The sequence below is a fragment of the Monodon monoceros genome, unplaced genomic scaffold, assembly GCF_005190385.1.
Source record: "Monodon monoceros isolate NGI ecotype Baffin Bay Population unplaced genomic scaffold, NGI_Narwhal_1 Super_Scaffold_21, whole genome shotgun sequence".
NCBI classification, from domain to species: Eukaryota; Metazoa; Chordata; class Mammalia; order Artiodactyla; family Monodontidae; genus Monodon; species Monodon monoceros.
Window position 1 is genome coordinate 19,888,758 of NW_021703778.1, and position 17,944 is coordinate 19,906,701.

At 42.9% G+C, this 17,944-nt stretch overlaps 2 protein-coding genes across 12 annotated transcripts in view; one reads left to right on the forward strand and one right to left on the reverse strand.

Moving 5' to 3' along the window:
- NUDT5 (nudix hydrolase 5) overlaps positions 1-17,295 on the forward strand; it is a 27,658-nt gene extending 10,363 nt beyond the window's left edge. For 6 of the 8 annotated variants that reach the window (XM_029236838.1, XM_029236837.1, XM_029236835.1 and 3 more), the window contains exons 2-10: positions 466-546; positions 2,713-2,780; positions 6,492-6,541; positions 7,808-7,915; positions 9,339-9,434; positions 10,034-10,135; positions 11,592-11,600; positions 11,731-11,784; positions 13,865-17,295. In XM_029236838.1, coding sequence (XP_029092671.1) covers positions 487-546; positions 2,713-2,780; positions 6,492-6,541; positions 7,808-7,915; positions 9,339-9,434; positions 10,034-10,135; positions 11,592-11,600; positions 11,731-11,784; positions 13,865-13,974 — 657 coding nt within the window. In that variant the 5' untranslated portion in view covers positions 466-486 and the 3' untranslated portion in view covers positions 13,975-17,295. Of the gene's footprint in view, positions 1-465; positions 547-2,712; positions 2,781-4,969; positions 5,091-6,491; positions 6,542-7,807; positions 7,916-9,338; positions 9,435-10,033; positions 10,136-11,591; positions 11,601-11,730; positions 11,785-13,864 lie in introns of those variants that run through there. The other 2 variants (XM_029236841.1, XM_029236840.1) reach the window with 2 other exon arrangements.
- The window catches only part of SEC61A2 (SEC61 translocon alpha 2 subunit), a 27,670-nt gene continuing 26,681 nt past the window's right edge, over positions 16,956-17,944 (reverse strand). For 2 of the 4 annotated variants that reach the window (XM_029236830.1, XM_029236831.1), the window contains one exon: positions 16,957-17,507. In XM_029236830.1, the coding sequence (XP_029092663.1) occupies positions 17,321-17,507 (187 nt within the window). In that variant the 3' untranslated portion in view covers positions 16,957-17,320. Of the gene's footprint in view, positions 17,508-17,944 lie in introns of all 4 variants that reach the window. The other 2 variants (XM_029236828.1, XM_029236832.1) reach the window with 2 other exon arrangements.

Below are 17,944 nucleotides of genomic sequence, written 5' to 3' on the forward strand. Positions count from 1 at the left end.
ACACACACACACACACACACACACACACACACACACACACACACACAGATAAAGGGGAGGGAGAAGCAGCCAGCCAACAACTCAAAGTTTCGCTGAAAAGGATTGATAAGGGACAGCCGTTGAGGGGCGGGCGTTGGGAATGGTGTACAATCTTTGTACTGTTTCCCCGTGGAAAGCGTTTTAAACGTGGAGTCAGGAGATCTCAGGCTGTGTCTAAGGGCCAGGTCTGTGCACAGCAGGATGTGGGTCAGTCTCACCGGGACGCTTTCCGTTCTTTCCTGGCTGTTCCCGAGGCCTTGCGTTTCCTGTTCCACCTGGGGCAGCTCTCCCCAGTCTTCACGTGAGAAACTCAAGCTTTGATGACACAAGTTTTTCCGCTATTTAAGTACTTTGACCAGTGACCTATGGACAAATGTGTAATTCAGAAAAATTAATGTAGCCTAAACACATCTCATTCTCTTACAGCCTGGGGACTATAAAGTGAAAATGGAGCAACAAGAACCAGCAGATTCTCAAAATACCAAGCAGTCTATTATTTCAGAGGAGGTACACATTGATTTTTACTTCCCTTCTCCTTCGCCATATTAAGCTGAGTTTAAAAGAAATGTATAGACTATTTGCTGTTTCAAATGATTGTTTTTCATTCTTTTTTTTTTTTTTTTTTTGCGGTACGCGGGCCTCTCACTGTTGTGGCCTCTCCCGTTGCGGAGCACAGGCTCCGGACGCGCGGGCTCAGCGGCCATGGCTCACGGGCCCAGCCGTTCCACGGCATGTGGGATCCTCCCGGACCGGGGCACGGACCCGTGTCCCCTGCATCGGCAGGCGGACTCTCAACCACTGCGCCACCAGGGAAGCCCCTGTTTTTCGTTAAGACAGGTTTTAAACACTGTTCCCGTTCCCTTTTTAGGACTTGGGAATTTTGCTCTTGTGTGGGAGCAGTGGTGTATCATTCTTAATTATATGTATTAGCGAAATTGAGGCTGTTTTTAAAGTGAGTTTTGACTGTTGATTTTTAAAATTCTCAATTTTTATTTTTTTCATTTATTTTTTATTGAAGTAGAGTTGATTTACAGTGTTGTGTTAATTTCTGCTTACAGCAAAGTGACTCAGTAATATACATTCTCTTTTATGTTCTCTTCCAGTATGGTTTATCCCAGAACATTGAATATAGTTACCTGTGCTATACAGTAGGACCTTATTGTTTCAATTTTTATTAAAAGTTTCGGGCTTCCCTGGTGGCGCCGTGGTTGAGAGTCCACCTGCCAATGCAGGGGACATGGGTTCGTGCCCCAGTCCGGGAGGATCCCACATGCCATGGAGCGGCTGGGCCCGTGAGCCATGGGTGCTGAGCCTGTGTGTCCGCAGCCTGCGCTCCACAACGGGAGAGGCCACAACAGTGAGAGGCCCGCGTACCGCAAAAAAAAAAAAAAAAAAAAAAGTTTCTCTGGGTAGAAGAATAAATCATGTGAGTTTTAGGGCTTAGACATTTCATCCCTAGGTATCACATCTTGGTTAGATATTTGTGGTCTCAATATGTGTGTTTAAGAAGAATAAAAACCTAAGTTGTTAGTTGTGGTCTAAATTCCAGAACTAATGTATGTCTTGTGTGTTATCCAGTTTATCTTTTAAAAAGTCTCTTCCTACAGGAACCATTGTAGTGGATAAACTTTAAATCCTTCATCTTTGGAACTCTGAGCTTGACACCTTTCTGGAATTCTTTTTTTTTTTTTAATTTTATTTATTTATTTATGGCTGTGTTGGGTCTTCGTTTCTGTGTGAGGGCTTTCTCTAGTTGCAGCAAGCGGGGGCCACTCTTCATCGCGGTGCGCGGGCCTCTCACTATTGCGGCCTCTCTTGTTGCGGAGCACAGGCTCCAGACGCGCAGGCTCAGTAATTGTGGCTCACGGCCTAGTTGCTCCGCGGCATGTGGGATCTTCCCAGACCAGGGCTCGAACCCGTGTCCCCTGCATTGTCAGGCAGATTCTCAACCACTGCGCCACCAGGGAAGCCCTGGAATTCTTTTTGATTTAAAAATCTTTCTGTGTTATCTGTGAACAGATCTGATAATTATTAGGTTGCTGCTGGCGACAAGTGACAGACAGAATAGTAAGAAAAAGGCTACTTACTGCTTTATGTACACAGTGCACCTTTGCGCTCAGTCAGTATAGTCTGTAGGTAAGTTAGTCCTGGTAACCTAACCTTGGCATCCAGGCAAAACGATGCTGGGTGCCCCTCAGACTGGGTGGTAAACCCATGTGTCATTATGGGAAATGTAGTCATTGGCCGTGGTATCCCTGTATTCAGCTTTGCTGTGTAGTCATTGACAGTCAGATGCCACTGAGTTTTCACATCCTAAACACACACACGTGACTGGCACCCAGATCAGAGAGAAGAGACGGTTAGGAGCATCCCAAGAAACCCCTCCCTCCCTCCCTCATGCTCCCTTCTAGGTACCCCCGTCCTCCCCTCTCCCAAGAATTTGTCAACTCTCATTTCTTTTCACCTCTTCAGTCCTACCTCCAAAACTCCACAGAGCAGCAGGCCCACCATCAGAAAAACAACTTTCAATTCTTTAGACACAAAGAAAACTTGGACACAAATTTTGGGGAGGGAAGCGTGATCATTGAGAGCCACAAAAGTTTGAAAGGAAAAGTAACTAAATAAAAAACAGCTCAGCTTGAAAGTTTCCCAACTTACTATCTGATCTTTTAGTTAATTTCAGAAGGAAAATGGGTCAAGCTTGAAAGAACAACTTACAGAGATCCTACTGGTAAAACAAGGTAAAGTATTTTTTTCTTCTTTTTGTAAAATGCTGAGGATTTGGGTTCTCAGGGTCTCTATTTAGTGTTTGGCATAAACTTTGATATTTCCCTCACTGTAAACTCTGTCTTAAGTAAAGAATCTAGTTAAGCTGTTTTAACACCATTCTCCCAAGTAGATTAGGGTGAACCTAAAACTTTTGGGCCAAGCCTAATTTAGGCTAATAAAGCAGCAGAATAATTAACAGTACAGGTGACTTCCTTCTATTAAACCAGTTTTTATCTCTGAATTAGAATTTAAGAGAAATTGCTACTGGGTTTGAGGTAAAACTTACAGGCTTACACCTTGCTCATGGAAATGAAAATTGGGGGGGGGGGGAAAGTTTTGTAAAGCATTTCACACTGTGTACCAGTCACCATAAAGACATATGTGGGTGAGGGCCAGGAGGGAGTTCCTGGGGCCTGGCGCCTGCGGTGTCTGAGACTATGCTAAGAAAACTATTTGGGATCAGATTTATGCATGAAAAATGTTCATCATAAATTTAAAAGACAAATAAATTGAAATTAACCTCAACATCTTAAAAACAGAGAAATAATTGTTACAGTGTATTCATTTGGCAAAATCTAAGCAGCCGTCTCCACAGCAGATCATGAAGACAACCCAGCAGTATCAGAAAAGTTAATAAGCTGATAACAAAATAGGATATTGGATACATGGTTTTTAAACCCTGCCAAATAATGTGTAAGAAAAGGCTAGAAGGAAAACTGTAGCAAAATATTAATGGCAGCTATGTGACTAGCCTTTTTCTTCTATTTTCCAACTTTTCTGTTTAGTAATTCTGTATATTATAAATAACAGGAAAAAATGTGCTAAACGTTTACTTATGAAATACAAAAAAGGAGTAAAACAGAATGAGAAGATAGGAAAATGTAACTAAATTTAGTATCCAGGTTATATGATATAAATTCATTAACATAAAAACTCTATTTGCTAAGTGATCAAATGAGAATAAAGTTTCTTCGTAAGGAAATAAATACATCTATCGTCAGTGTGAAAGTACATGGACTTGCCAGTGATTTAAACAACTTTTGACTATATCTACTAAAGTAGCAAAAAACAGTAATAAGGTTCAATGTTGGAGAGCCATGGGGAACATTAAGATATTCATAGCACTGGTAAACCCAAAGTAAGAAAGCTAAGCACACTACACCCCATCCACAGAGTGGGAGGGGGTACCTGTTCCGTGCAGTGAGCTGGGTGTGGTGAGGCCCGAGACTTGGGGAACACGACAGGTGCACAGATACTTACACTTGTGAAAACGTAGCCAGAGCTTAGAGCCTAACCTACCATGACACAGCTTGGTTCTCCTTCCTGTAGAGTTAAGTTTATATAACACAAAATAGAGCCCTTAACACTAGTTAGTGTGAAGAGTACGTGTTGGTTGGCGCCCATGTGGCTGTGCACCAGCCCCTGTCCTCTCTTCCTTCCAGCACTTCTTCATCAGGGATGTGCCTCGGAATCACTTGGGGATTTGTTTCCAAATACTCAGGATTCGGTCTCACCTCCAGAGAGTCTGCTTCAGTAGTCGGGAGTGGCCTCAGGTCTCCCAGACTCCACACTGTGTGGCCTGTTTACAGCACGGTCTTCCGCATCCGTCCATACGTAGGGCTGCCCTACAGCCTCCAGAGAGCACCTGTGTGAAACATTAACATCGCATACCCGAATGTCAAGCTTTGAAGAATGAATCTCAGTACTTTACAGTACTATTGCATGTACAGAACAGTTAAATTGCAGCTAGAAAATCCTTTGTTCCATTGTCTCATTCATGGAAGAGGGTATGGAATTGATTTGGGGAGAGTAGAGATGTGCCGGCTATGTGCCCCTGTATCGACGTTCAGGAGAGAGCTGAGCTCCCCCTCTGTCACCCTGCCTACCTCTTGGAGTTGGTTGACTAGAGGGAAGAAAGTAAAACAGGCTTTCCTTATAACAAAGACTAAAAACGGAGTAACTCAACCAGAATCAGAATTCTAAAGCTACAAGAGGCTTTTAAGACAACAATCAGATGGACGTCTCTCCTCTCTGAGTCCCTCTGAGATGACTGGAGCTCTCGGGGGGCGCTCTTGTTCTACTGTTTCTTATAAATACGTACCTATTTTATGGCTCCATACTGCTTATTTAATTCAGCGTAACCATTATAATGATGCTCCTCTTTTTGCTTCCTTTATTCCTAGTGTGTTGGGGATGGGACCTTCAGTGCTTTTCCCAGCACTGTCTTCTTCAGTCTTTAGGACTCTAACCCTAGGAGGCAGCAGAGAGAACTGGGCCAGAAGGTGTTATGTCACTTGCGAGTTATTGACTGATCAGAATGGCTTGTTGGTTGGCTTCTTGCTACTAACAGGAATGTGGGCAGCTGTGAGTCGTCCTGGTAGTCTGGTTGATTTTCATAGGTTCATTTTTGACATATTTGCACTTTAGAATTTGGGTGCAATACTAAAAGATCTACAGTTTACCGAAAGTTTTTTTTTTTTTTTTTTAACCAGATTAAATTCGGACACTTTTTAATAGAAATGTGGCAAGGTTCAAGCCTCAAGGACAACCAGATAAAAAGTACGAGGTTTCCTCCAAGGAGCATCTCTTACCCTCAGTCTTACTGTAGGGAGACAGATGTCAGATATGGATGCTTTGCTTTCTTTCTCCGGAGCCATCCAGATGTCTTCCTTTTTTTTTTTTTTTTTTTTTGCGGTACGTGGGCCTCTCACTGTTGTGGCCTCTCCCGTTGCAGAGCACAGGCTCAGCAGCCATGGTTCACGGGCGCAGCCGCTCCGCGGCATGTGGGATCCTCCCGGACCGGGGCACGAACCCGTGTCCCCTGCATCGGCAGGCGGACTCTCAACCACTGCGCCACCAGGGAAGCCCTGTCTTCCTTCTTTTAAATCAAAATTGTTTGCTTCTTTACTCCCATCTCTAACCGCTGCTTTTTTCTGTGGAAGGGCTAAGAGTGAGGAGGAAATTCCCTCATACACCCTTCCCCCTTTAAACAACATGGTTGTTCCAGTAACTGGATTGTCAGTACCGGGTTCCCTGAAACAAATAGCTAGTCAGGAATAAAGCTGTGAGGGGGGACCAGGAGCCGCTCACCCCACTTGTTCTTTTAGGGACCATTTTCCCTTTAGACAGGATCTCACGCATGCAGAGTACTTACCTAAATTTATTAATTCCTCAATTAATAAACAGGAAGTTACTACTTGCTCTACATAGTGTAGCTGAGGTGACAGCTTTTAAAATCTAAACTATAAATAAACGTCTCAATGGTTTACATTATGCAGGATATCCTTTGGAATTTGCACAGGGGCTGGATTTGCACTGCTTAATCGCCTTTAAAGCTGTGATCGCCCGCTGTGCTGCTCACGCAAATTTATGATCCAAACAGAAGTGTTTTGAGTAAATGATTTGAAAGCTGATTTGAAAGGCAGCTCAAGTGATGAGCAGGCCCTCTGTTTAGATGTAGAGAGTTAGATGTGGGAGGCAGTGGTTTTCTCTGATAATTTTTAGAGGCTGTGAGAAAGCACAGTTGACTCTTTTTTTATACAGATCTTTATTGCATGGTGTTCCTGGCCGCTATCTTTAGCACATTTGCATGCTTTGCATCTGTAAGGTGCTGGTTATACACCCAAAACCTAAGAAGTCTCTTCGGCACTAATGCTTTTGTTTTTTCTTGTCTGCCTGAACAGAACTTGGGAAACTGTGAAACGGACAACGAGGAAAGGCCAGTCGGCTGATGGTATGAGTGCAAACCTGTTAGAACTCTCCTGAAAGGAAGTCCCACACAGGACTAGGAGACTGGGGGTAGGAGGGTTTTTTACTGTAACCAAGACCTCAGAGCAGGGTTATCTTCAAGTATGATCTTTTATCTTTAACTCTGGTGTTCTGTTTTGCAACACTGTAACTAAATCAAGCTTTCTTTACCAATAACTTCCGGTTCCTGTTACCTAAGCTCAGAACAGTGTTTTTGAGGGGAAGATGTCATCATGCTTAAGGCCAAACTTAAGTCAGTGTAATTTGAAGCCACATACTGTATCTAGATGTGTTATGACTTCTAGAAATCTTTTGCGTTCTGGTCAGAGGATCTGGGTGAGAGCCTTTCGTTTGGAAAACTTATTTGGCATGACTTGGCGCTTTCTGACCGCTTGCTTTTATAAGTTGATGAGGAAACGACTTAGGAAAAGACTGTTCATTCAGTTCACTTTCCCTGCCAGCCTGGATGCTTTGCCTGCAAAGATCCCAGAAAAAGTCCTGAAAACCACCTCTGGTCTAGGGGAAGCTGGGCAATAAGTCTTCCCTGTTTTTCCCTTTTATTTTTCCATTTTGTTCTGTGTTCTGTTTTTCCTGGAAGTGGAGCAGCTGCCACAGCTGCTGTGTTTTCCTACTGGGAAAGCGAGAGGAGCCGATGGTCCCCCTGGGCAGTTGTATTTTCCAGAATCCAGTGGTTTTTGGTTTTGGTTTGGTTTGAAGCCCAAGTAAACTTGGGAGAAAGGGTCTTTTATCCTAAAACAATGAAGTTCAGTCTAGTTAGCATATACGACAAACATTGGAACTTATTTGATTTATTGCTTAAAGGAAATCGAAGAGCACAGAGATCAATGTAACTTCAGCAGCGGCCTGGCTGCAGCAGGGCGAGAAATGATGTCTGTAGCGGTTCGTGTAGACCAAAATTTGTCCTGGACCCTGGGCTAAATGTTTACTTCTAGTTTCAATTTTATTTTAAAGAAATTGTGGCAATAAAAACAAGCTTTTTATAAAAAGAAAAATTAAATAATATGGAAGTGTGATTATTTTTTCCTTGCTTTTTTTTAATGAGAATAACTTCCAAAGTTAACTGCCAGTATTGTAGCTTAAATTAACTTCCTATTGCTAATGGCAGATACAAGACAGATTTCAGCTGCAGCATTTCTTAAAATGTGGGCTTTTATCAATAGATTGCTGTAAACAAATTCCTGGCGTTCCTGACCTTTCATTGGGGTTTCCTGGTTTTATTTCCTGCTGGCAGGTGTGGCGGTCATCCCCGTGCTGCAAAGAACCCTTCACTATGAGTGCATCATTCTGGTGAAGCAGTTCCGACCCCCGATGGGGGGCTACTGCCTAGAATTCCCTGCTGGTGAGTAACTGAACACTGGGGAGTAGAATGGCCCCTCAGGGACTGTTGGACTGGGCCAGGGCAGAGCCTGAGAACGACAGAGCTTAGACATTGAACACCTTTTCATCTGTCCATGCGGTTTTAAGTAAAACAAAACCACTTCTGCAGTGAGGCACCTCCAGGCCACACTCCAGTGATCCTCTAATCCGTAGCGGTATCACAGCTCACCTTTCCAGGCCACCTGCCCTCCTCTTTGCAGCATTCTTTCTAGCCTCTTTTGAGTCATTGGCTTTTCCTAATTTGTCAAGGTATTTCGTTTTCTATCACTAATGATCTGCCTCTGGCAAATTTACAGTAATAACTAGGCCCGGCTCTTAACTCCAGAAACTGTGAATGGGAAAGAACCATGATCCTCCTGTATGTATACAGGCCAAGGAAATCATCTTAATTTCAACTAGAATATTTTTTCAGTTGTACAGGAAGTATCTAGAATGCAGTGCATCCTTATAGCACTTAATTGGCTTGTTCCCATCTGAAGAAGTTAGATCTCAGTTATCATTAGTGGTTTAAGTTCTGTATTTTCGAAGTCCATCCCATAGTAACACATAAGTAACAGCTTTATTTTCTTTCTCACTTCCTTACCATTTCACTGAAGAAATTAATAACTTTAAAAGTAATTGAGGGCTTCCCTGGTGGTCCAGTGGTTAAGACTCTGAGCTTCCACTGCAGGGGGCACAGGTTCAATCCCTGGTCAGGAAACTAAGATCCCACATGCCGCTTGGTGTGGCCCAAAAAAACAACAAAAAAGTAATTGAATAGCCCATGTTTCACTTTTTCTTTGCATCCTGTAAATTCCTTTCAGGAGAAAGGATCTGCGATGCTGCTGGCCTCCTCCCACTCGGCCCGTTTACTCCCTCCTCACAGTGAACTAGTGTTACCCACAGTCCCCTCCCCCCTGCTAACCTCCTTTCCGATCTTCTCCCTCCCAGGTGACGTTTATCCTAGCATTGCATTCCAGAGCCCTCCATGTGGCCCTGAGGGAGGAAGGCAAGATGGGAAACACTGTCCCCAACTCGCATGTGAGGAAACAAAAAAAAGCACAGGCTTCCTGTGCTGTAGTCACATGACTAGTCTAAAACCGGGGCCAGTTGGCCACCACCAAGCCACTTACCCGCCCAGGAGATCCGTGCTGTACAACAAGCTTGATGCTGAGATGCTCACAAAAACATCTAGGTCTAAACACGAGGAACAGAACCTACTAAATCTGCCCAGGGGTGTTCTTTTGTCTTTAATTTTTCTATAAAAGATCAAAACCTGAATCAGTTTTATCTGCACGCCCACTTTTCCCAAACCTCTTGCTTGATTATTCACACGTAGCTCGGCAGCTTGTGTGTTAGAAGAAGGGGGCTCCCTGTCCCACCTCTCACATGACTGGGACTTGCAGGTCTCATCGATGACAACGAAAGCCCAGAAGCAGCTGCTCTTCGGGAGCTCGAGGAAGAAACTGGCTACAAGGGCGACGTTGCTGAATGTTCCCCAGGTTCGTGCTGCTTCCCACGTGTGCGCTTGGGGACAAACTCTTGAAAATTAGCCAAGCAGTTGATTGTTCTGGATGTGAAAGGGCTGATTCTTTGGGTGTTCTTTATGGTCAGGGATTTATTTATTAGCTAATTCACTTTAGAGAAATCCTTGATGAGGGTTGGTCACCTGAGAGTGAACCTCCCTGCCCCATGAGAGCACGGCTGAGCAAAAAGGGCTGAAGTTGGAGAAAAATTATGAGCTTAGGGTGCCTTTCGGGGTTCCCACATTCTAAACTTTATTACGTACTCATCTCGTCCGTATGCCGCGCTCCTCACTAGAAGACTTTCTTGATGTGGTGAAAGGATATTACCGCATGTAACCCCTCAGATTTACCAAAATTTCCTCAGGAACTCTGGGGAAAATATGAGTACTAACTACACATGTGTTCTGCAGACCTACAGCATATATACTAAGGGAATAGGAGAAACCAGTTCCCCTGCATAACTTCTACATAAACTATGAGTTACAAGCCCACTCTTCCTCCAAAGACATTTAAGTGATGAAACGAATGACACCTGACTAGTGTCTGGAAAGGTGATCTGCTGCTTCTCTCCCCAGCTGTCTGTATGGATCCAGGTTTGTCAAACTGTACCACACATATCGTAACCGTAACTATCAATGGAGACGATGCTGAAAACGTAAGGCCTAAGCCAAAGCCAGGTAAGCATGTGTTGGCTACGTTTACAGTGGTTGCGTTGTATTAAATTTCTTTTAACTTGCTACTAGTTTGATTTTTGTTAATAGAATAATGGTCTTTCAGAGATGCTTCATTGGTACTCTTGGCTATTTTCCTAATCTTATGTATTTCAGCATTTTTCTCTTAGCACTTCATTGATTTTTATGCTTTCTTTATATAAAATGTGCAATTACAAATTTCCATACCTTCTATATGGAGTTTATTCCCGCTTAGTAATAAGGACTACAGGCCTTAAATCATAAACAGTGAAAATCTTCAAAATCACTCTGATTTCTTTCTCCATCAATATTGTAAGAATGGCATAAGTGCTACAGCACAGCACCATATTAACTGTTTTTGTTGAGTTCCATATTTAGTGAAGCTTTGGGGAAATTCTTTGCTCCACATTTCTTAGCAAGTTTGGATTCAGAGGCTTTATGCCTCTGTCGGTTCCATGTGCTCTCGCAGCCCCACTAAAAGGTGGTGGTAACACAGACACCACCGTAAATCATGTGTTGGAGTGGAGGTCTTCCATTTCCTGTCCCTTTTAGTTGTTCCTGAGTGTTCCAGTTTCCCACTGCAGCTAATTTTAAATGCCCAGTTTTCAAGCTAGCGAATATAACATGCTGAGGAAGAGTTTGGCAGTTCCTCAGAGAGTTAAACATGGAATTAGCAGGTGACCCAGCAATTCCACTCCTAGGTAAATACCCAGAAGAATTGAAAGCAGGGCCTCAAACAGATACTTGGACGCCAATGTTCATTCAGCATCATTCACAATACCCAAAAGGTGCAACAACCCAAGTGTCCATTAACAGATGGATAAACAAAATGTGGCCTATTCTTACAATGGAATATTATTCAGCCATAAAGCAACGAGGCATGCTGATACATGAAGCTTGAAAACATCTTGCTCAGTGAAATTAAGCCAGACGCAGGAGGGCAGATATTGTGTGATTCCACAAATGTGAGACACCTAAAATCGCTGCATTCATAGAGACAGAAGGTAGAATAGAGGTCACCGAGGATAGGGAATTCTTGTCCAGCGGGTACCACCTTTCTGTTTTGGATGATGAAGACGTTCTGGAGACGCGTAGTGCTGATGACTGCACAACAGTGTGACTGTATTTAATGCCACTGAGTTTGTACCTTCAAAAATGGTTGAATTGGTAAATTTTATGTTATGTATATTTTAACAAAGTTTAAAAATACATATATGCATATCACAGAATATGCTTTAAACTTGGCCATTAAAACATTTGATTTGGAGAACAGTAACTTTGTACTGTTGGAATTGTTTTACCACGTGTATAAATGAAATTAGTAGAGACCCAGGTTTCTGTTAAACTCTTATAGCCTTTTTGATAACGTCTTGCACAAAAGCCTTGCAGCGTTTGACCATTCCGGGCCTTGCTGAGATGTCCCCCTTCTGTTTGTTTTCAGGAGATGGAGGTACGTGTCCCGCTCGGGGGCTGGCCTTGAGTGCCGTGTGGTGCAGCGGGAGCGGCCATGGCATTGTGAGTTGCTCAGTTGGGCTCGCCTGGTGTCCGGCTTTATTTTCACTTGCACTTTGTTTGTTTAGAATTTGTGGAAGTGATTTCCTTACCAAAGAATGACCTGCTGAAGAGAATTGATGGTAAGCATTCTTGATTACCCCACTTTCTCTGTTTTCCCCATCCCCACCAACGGGGTACTAAATATAATTCTATTTCTTCCTCATTAAACTCAAATACCTAGAAACTGTTATAAGACTGCAGTTGACCTACATAATAAGTTTCCTTTCCAGGTGGCACAGAGTTTGAAAACATTCCATGTCAAGTGAAAGCTTTCATTAGGGGCTTTTTTAATTCTACAGAACAGTCAAGATAGAGGCCTGCTGATTAGCCAAAACTATTCTATACCTTCAGTCTTTAACCCCTGCCATGCAAAGGTATAGTAAATAATCTCTTAACCGATCCTCAAATATGCCAGTATGTTGGACGGTTCTTTGTGTGGGGTCTAAGTTAAAGATTTTAACAAATATTTAGGCATCTAATATGTACGCAGTGTGATAAGCTGATATAATGAACTAACTAGCAGCATGCCCCTTGTAAACTACTTGTCATGTAGCTACATGTGGTTCCCGGTCAGCCCGTCTCATAGGACTTTGTAAAAACTCGTAAGGTTCCATGGACCGATGTCCTCCAGTAACCCTACACAAGGAGATACTGCAAAAGACGTGGCAGGGCCTTCGGGGGCTCCTCTGCCAGCTGGGTTCGTCTCCAGTCACTCATGACAAAGAAGTGGGTGATCTCCTAATTTGAATACTATTAAGTTTTTATTTCAAAAATTAACTTGAAGCATTGTTTGACCTGAAGCTTTGGGAGCAGTCTCTTCCTTCCTCCCGTGAGTACCAGTGGCGTACAGTTTTATTTCTGACGCCTGTGTTTGAAAAGTCAAGGGGATCTTTCAAAAACTGCTGGGATTTCAGGTTCCCAGACAGCCTCCATCCCTACGTTACCTTTTTATAGACCAGACCTAAGGTAGAAACCACCTTAGGATCCCAGGGTCAGAGTTAGAAGTGCTCGTCGTGAGGAGATGCAGTGATTTGAGGTGTTTACTCGGGGAGAGCCATGGCCACCCGTCACAGCACAACTCTGAGGCCAACAGGCCTGGCTGGATTGAGGCTCAGTCAACCGTGTGTTAGTTACAGCTCAGAACAGGCTCCTAGCTCTTCTCATTAAACGGGAACAGTAGGATAGCCCCTACCTCTGAGGAGGCAGGAGTAAAATTAAATGGGATAATGGTGACACACAAATGCTTGAAGGTTATGTGCTATTGTTTTTATTTTTTGTATTAGAAAAATGTCCTTTTAAAAAAAATTCCTTCCTTCTCCTTTCCAGTAACTTCCCTTCCAGCCTTAAAAGAGGGGGGAAAATAGGGAGGTAGAAGGATCTATATATATAGGAAGAGGGAGGGGCAAAGAAACAGTGTTCCTGGCTTTACTAGCATCACAATATAGTAATCAAATTATTTATTCCACACGTACTATTTGAGGAGTAGGAAGGCACGTGGAGTTCAGTTTGCTACGAAGAATAGCTTTTAGCACTCGCCCAGCACCTGCTGGCACAGATGAGCAGGACAGAACCCTGTCTTTGAGGGTCAAACCGACTCTGAGCTTGTTCCTAAACAAGTGGCTGGGAAACAAGGGGCAGATTGGAAACCTGGGGGCCTCCACCTGAGTAAAACAGAAGTTCTCATGAAAGGCCCTTGTGGTCAGATTCAGAGACCTCATCCAGTCCATCCGAGCACACAGCTTAACTTGCACATGGAACGTGTGTGTCCCTGACAGTGGGGAGGATGGATGAATCATCATCACTGTAGTTCAGCGCAACAAAGCCCTGTAGTGAGCGATCTATGAAGTAACAGTTGGATCTATAAACTTAAAGCTTTGCTGTTTAAAACACAGAATCATCACCTGGTATATGTGCTCTTCTGTCTTTAACTTTTTCTTGTTCTTATCTCATGCTGGAAACGTAGTCCTGCTTTTACATCCTTTATTCTTCTGCTAGAGTAAGATCCTTGAAGGCAGGAAACGTCTTGTTCATCACTATACCACCAGCATCTAGCACAGGAACTGGCACATGGTAGCCACTGAGTAAACACTGATTGGCTGATAAGGGGTATTATCCGTTATCAACTTCATTATCTGACCTTGTATTCTTCACCTCCTCTAGATCTGGTAGCTGATGAACATCTGACAGTGGACGCCAGAGTCTATTCCTACGCTCTGGCGCTGAAACATGCAAACACAAAGCCGCTTGAAGAGCCCTTCCTGAAGTTTTAAGGCCAAAGGACAGTCGCCTTGTTTCTGTAACCAGGACACAGGCCTCCTTCATTAAGACTTTGTATTCAGCTTAGTTTCAATGGAGATTTGAAATTAGTTTTTTCATAAAATAAAAGCACAGAATGCATGTGGTGGTATGGAATTGTAATTACAGGTAGATTATAGACTTCATTTAAATGCTAGACTCCACACCTAGTATTAAAGAACAACAACATAAATGCAGGTAATGTTTAATCCAGCTTTTAAAAAAGAAAGCTTAGCTGTTAACTTTTCTACTCTAATCCAGGAGATACGGTATTTTCATAGGAAAATAGCCCTGAATTCCAATTAGGTCAATGCTTCCCAACCCCACTAAAAAATATGTAGTGAGGTATGCAAACAACCGTTTACAGCATTAGAGTTTTTTTAAAAGACCCATATAGGGACTTTCTTGGCCTCTCCTAATTATCTGCTATATGGAATTAATCTGCATAGCAGAAGTTATAAAAGAGAATAACATTCGTAATAAGCAGATGTTTCCAGTTAGCTAGTGTCCTTATAGCCATCTAACTACTGGAGGGTGACCAGCTCTTATGTAATGAAAAACGGTCGATTCATCCACGTACCAAGGTTCAGAGGCTAATGAAAATACAGGGCCCTTCCCTCAAGCACATGTATATACTTCAGAATCTCATTTCCTATCCTTACCTCAAAAAGTACTTGAAGTTTCTAAAAACCAAGCTCATAGTAATAAGATTTACACGGTTTGGGGCACTGTCTTGGTGTTAAACCGTGAGTGTAGCCAGCACAGTTAGCAAGGACCAGAAACCCAATACAAGCTTCTTTAAAGGAAAATATGGATTGTTTCCGGCTCATGCCATGCCCAAACTTCCCCTGCCCCCAATCCTCAAGGTCCACCGGTGTCACCGGCCATTTTCTTACCTCTTGAGCTTGGCTGTTGTGTGGACTTCTGTAGCCTCAGAGGCTCCAGGATTACTGCCTCTTTGGTGTAGAGGTCTCTGGATGGTTCTCATTGGCTACCCCTAAGTCATGTTTCCAGCCCTGGACCAGGGGTTAGCCAGGCCCCTCAGAGCCAGATAAGATCAGGGGACTAATGCCAAAAAGGCTGCAGTACAGTCTGCTTGTCTGCAGGTTCACTGACTTACCTAGAGATATTTTTATGAGCAAAAATAGATCTTTATATTGTACTTCCTAAAAAGAATGGAAAGAATCATGCAACTAGAGAACTGTATAGATGAAGTCTACTCTCCCTGTGAATACTATGAAAATTTAGCCCCAACTAGTTGCTCTAATAGTAGCCTTCCCCTGTGCCTCTTAAATCCTTATTTTTAACCATGGGCATCATGATTCTCCAGGGACTGTAATCCTCTTCCCTGAGCACCCAAGGCCCTCGTTACTGCTCTTCATCAAAATCAAGAGACGCCAAAGCATACAGAGAATGCACAGGCTCAAGCACACAGAACTAGTCTCCAAACAGCCTCCAACTCTTGCAAAACCACTCCGCATGCCAACTGATAAAGCTACACAAATGCTGATGGAGGACAGAGATTTGTAACCCCTGCCTGTCCTTTCTGCCTTCTTCTTTTCCTGAGTGCAGTTCAGAAGTGACACCTAAATCCTAGAACATCGCCTAATGCAGTTTATGTTCTCTGCAAATATCAAAGGCTATGCTTTGGAAATTCGGTCAGTTTGAGAACTGGCAGTCTGGATGCTTTCACTGGCTGGCCCTATTAGTGTATCAGTATTTAAACGTTGAAGGTTATTAGTACTTTTTTGAAGGTTTATTATTAAAAGCTGTATTTCCACCTTCTTTGGGGAAAAAGAGCTGTAACACTGGGTTGTATTTCCATGGTAACAGTGGTCTGAGGCCCTCAGGAGATGCTCTCCAGTGGACATGGCGACCCTCCTGCCTGCCTGTATTTCCTCTGCCTTCCTCCTGAAATTAGTTGGCTTTGTGATCCTAAGCTAAATAAGATACACGTCCTGCACTAAGAAAGTAAACAATGATAGAAAACCATATGAATGAGAAGGACTTCTTTGAAAAATTAAGTTTGATCTTTTTGGGCAATAAAGCACATACTTTGAAAAATGAATTAGGGAATTCCCTGGCGGTCTAGTGGTTAGGACTCTGTGCTTTCACTACGAAGGATTCCTGGTCGGGGAGCTAAGATCCCATAAGCCATGCAGCACAGCGCCCCCCCCCCCCAAAAAGAATTATTTATAAAGAACTGTGCTATTGCAAATGGAGGCTGCGATATTGTGACCATTTTTTTTTCTGGTCTTTCCAAATGTTAGTCACAAAACTGAGTACCCTTTTGTTGGCCACTCACTGTCCCTCAATATTTTTAGGATTAAACTAATACATTTGCAATAGGTATCTCAGGATGAATTCTGTATGAATATAATGAACCTATATAATCTTAGAAATCATTTAATACCAGATTTTATTTTTCCAACACAACCAAAAGTTTTATTAAATAAAATTTTATTGTCTACTGTTTACACTCATGTTGCTGCTATAAAGTACAACAACATACACAGATTCCTAGCGTGAATTACTCATTGTTCACCCCCACTGAACTACAGACATTGCTTGAGAATTAGATCTTTGCTTTAGGGATTAAAAAAAAAAAAAACTGGGGCATAGTATCTTGAAGAGTATTCTCAAGTGACGTGTTAGAATTCCAAGGCATAGCCGATACAGTAAAAGAGCACCGACTGTGCTGTCCCTGGGAGGAAAGGGGAATGGAAAACAGGCAGAGTAATTATAAGCAGCTGTTTCTGGTGACAGATTTGACTCTGAAAGCTTGATTCTGCTCATCTGGGCTAAGTGGCTGCTTTGAGGAGGAACAAATAAAATGGGGGAGGGTGGGAATGTGGATACTATGAGTTAAAAAAGTATAAAAAGTAATTATATCTAAAATATAGATTAGATATAAATGATCCAGAACTCATTAAATAAGCTCAAAAATACTGGAAAGTGGCAATTTGAACTACATTTGTTTTTAAACAAGTGGGGGGAATACCGAGTGTCTTGAATGTTGTGTGCAAAACTGATCCACGTCACCATCTCACCGTTACAACCGAACATGGCAAGGCAGGTACATTGGTTTCCAGCATCACAGGCAACACTGCATGTAGGTTTTTTAATGAATAATGTAAACTTTAATGTTAAGGCAGCTGGTACTAATGCTGCACACAGGCTTAGCTCCGTGCCCATTTCAGGAATGAGACGGTCAACACTTGAAAACAAACTGTGAGAGAAGAAAAGGGGAGCCAGCATTATCTGACAAAAACAATGAGTCAAAATATTTTCCCTTTCACACACACAAAAATACTGGAACATTTAGAAAAACAAAGCACCCATCCCGCCAACTTCAGCCTGTTCCTTAACAAATATTTCAAAATACTGATAAATAATGGTGACTGCAAGCAGAATTCCAGTGCCCGAGCCAATGGCCCCGAGGAAGTCGGCCAACACCGACAGGGCGCCGATGCACAAGCCCCCAAACGCAGCCGCCGTGGGGATGTACCTGGAAGACAAAACCCCGAGTCAGGCAGGGGAGGCCCACAGGAAGGGGCAGCAGGAAGCAGCAGTAACAGGCGGAAGAAAACTGAACTAACGTGCCAGGGAACTGTCCGCAGTACTGACGATTCGTCCAGGGCTGTGCACAGTTATGTGTTGATGAAAATGATGAAAGGAATGATCTGACTCAAGAAATGATCTGATTTCAAGAAACCAGTTAATAGCCAAGAAAGGCAATACATGATTTTTACTGCAGAAGAGAATCCTCAACTGTGATTTAAGTATTGGAATGTTTAATATTGTTTGTAAGTGGGTAACCTTTAGCTCCCTCTCGTAGATGAAGAGTAAATATCAAAATGCTTTCTAAGTATCAAATTTATGTGACAAGATTTGGATGACCCTATTCAATAGTAATTCAACCTTGGCCACACGTTAGTATCACCT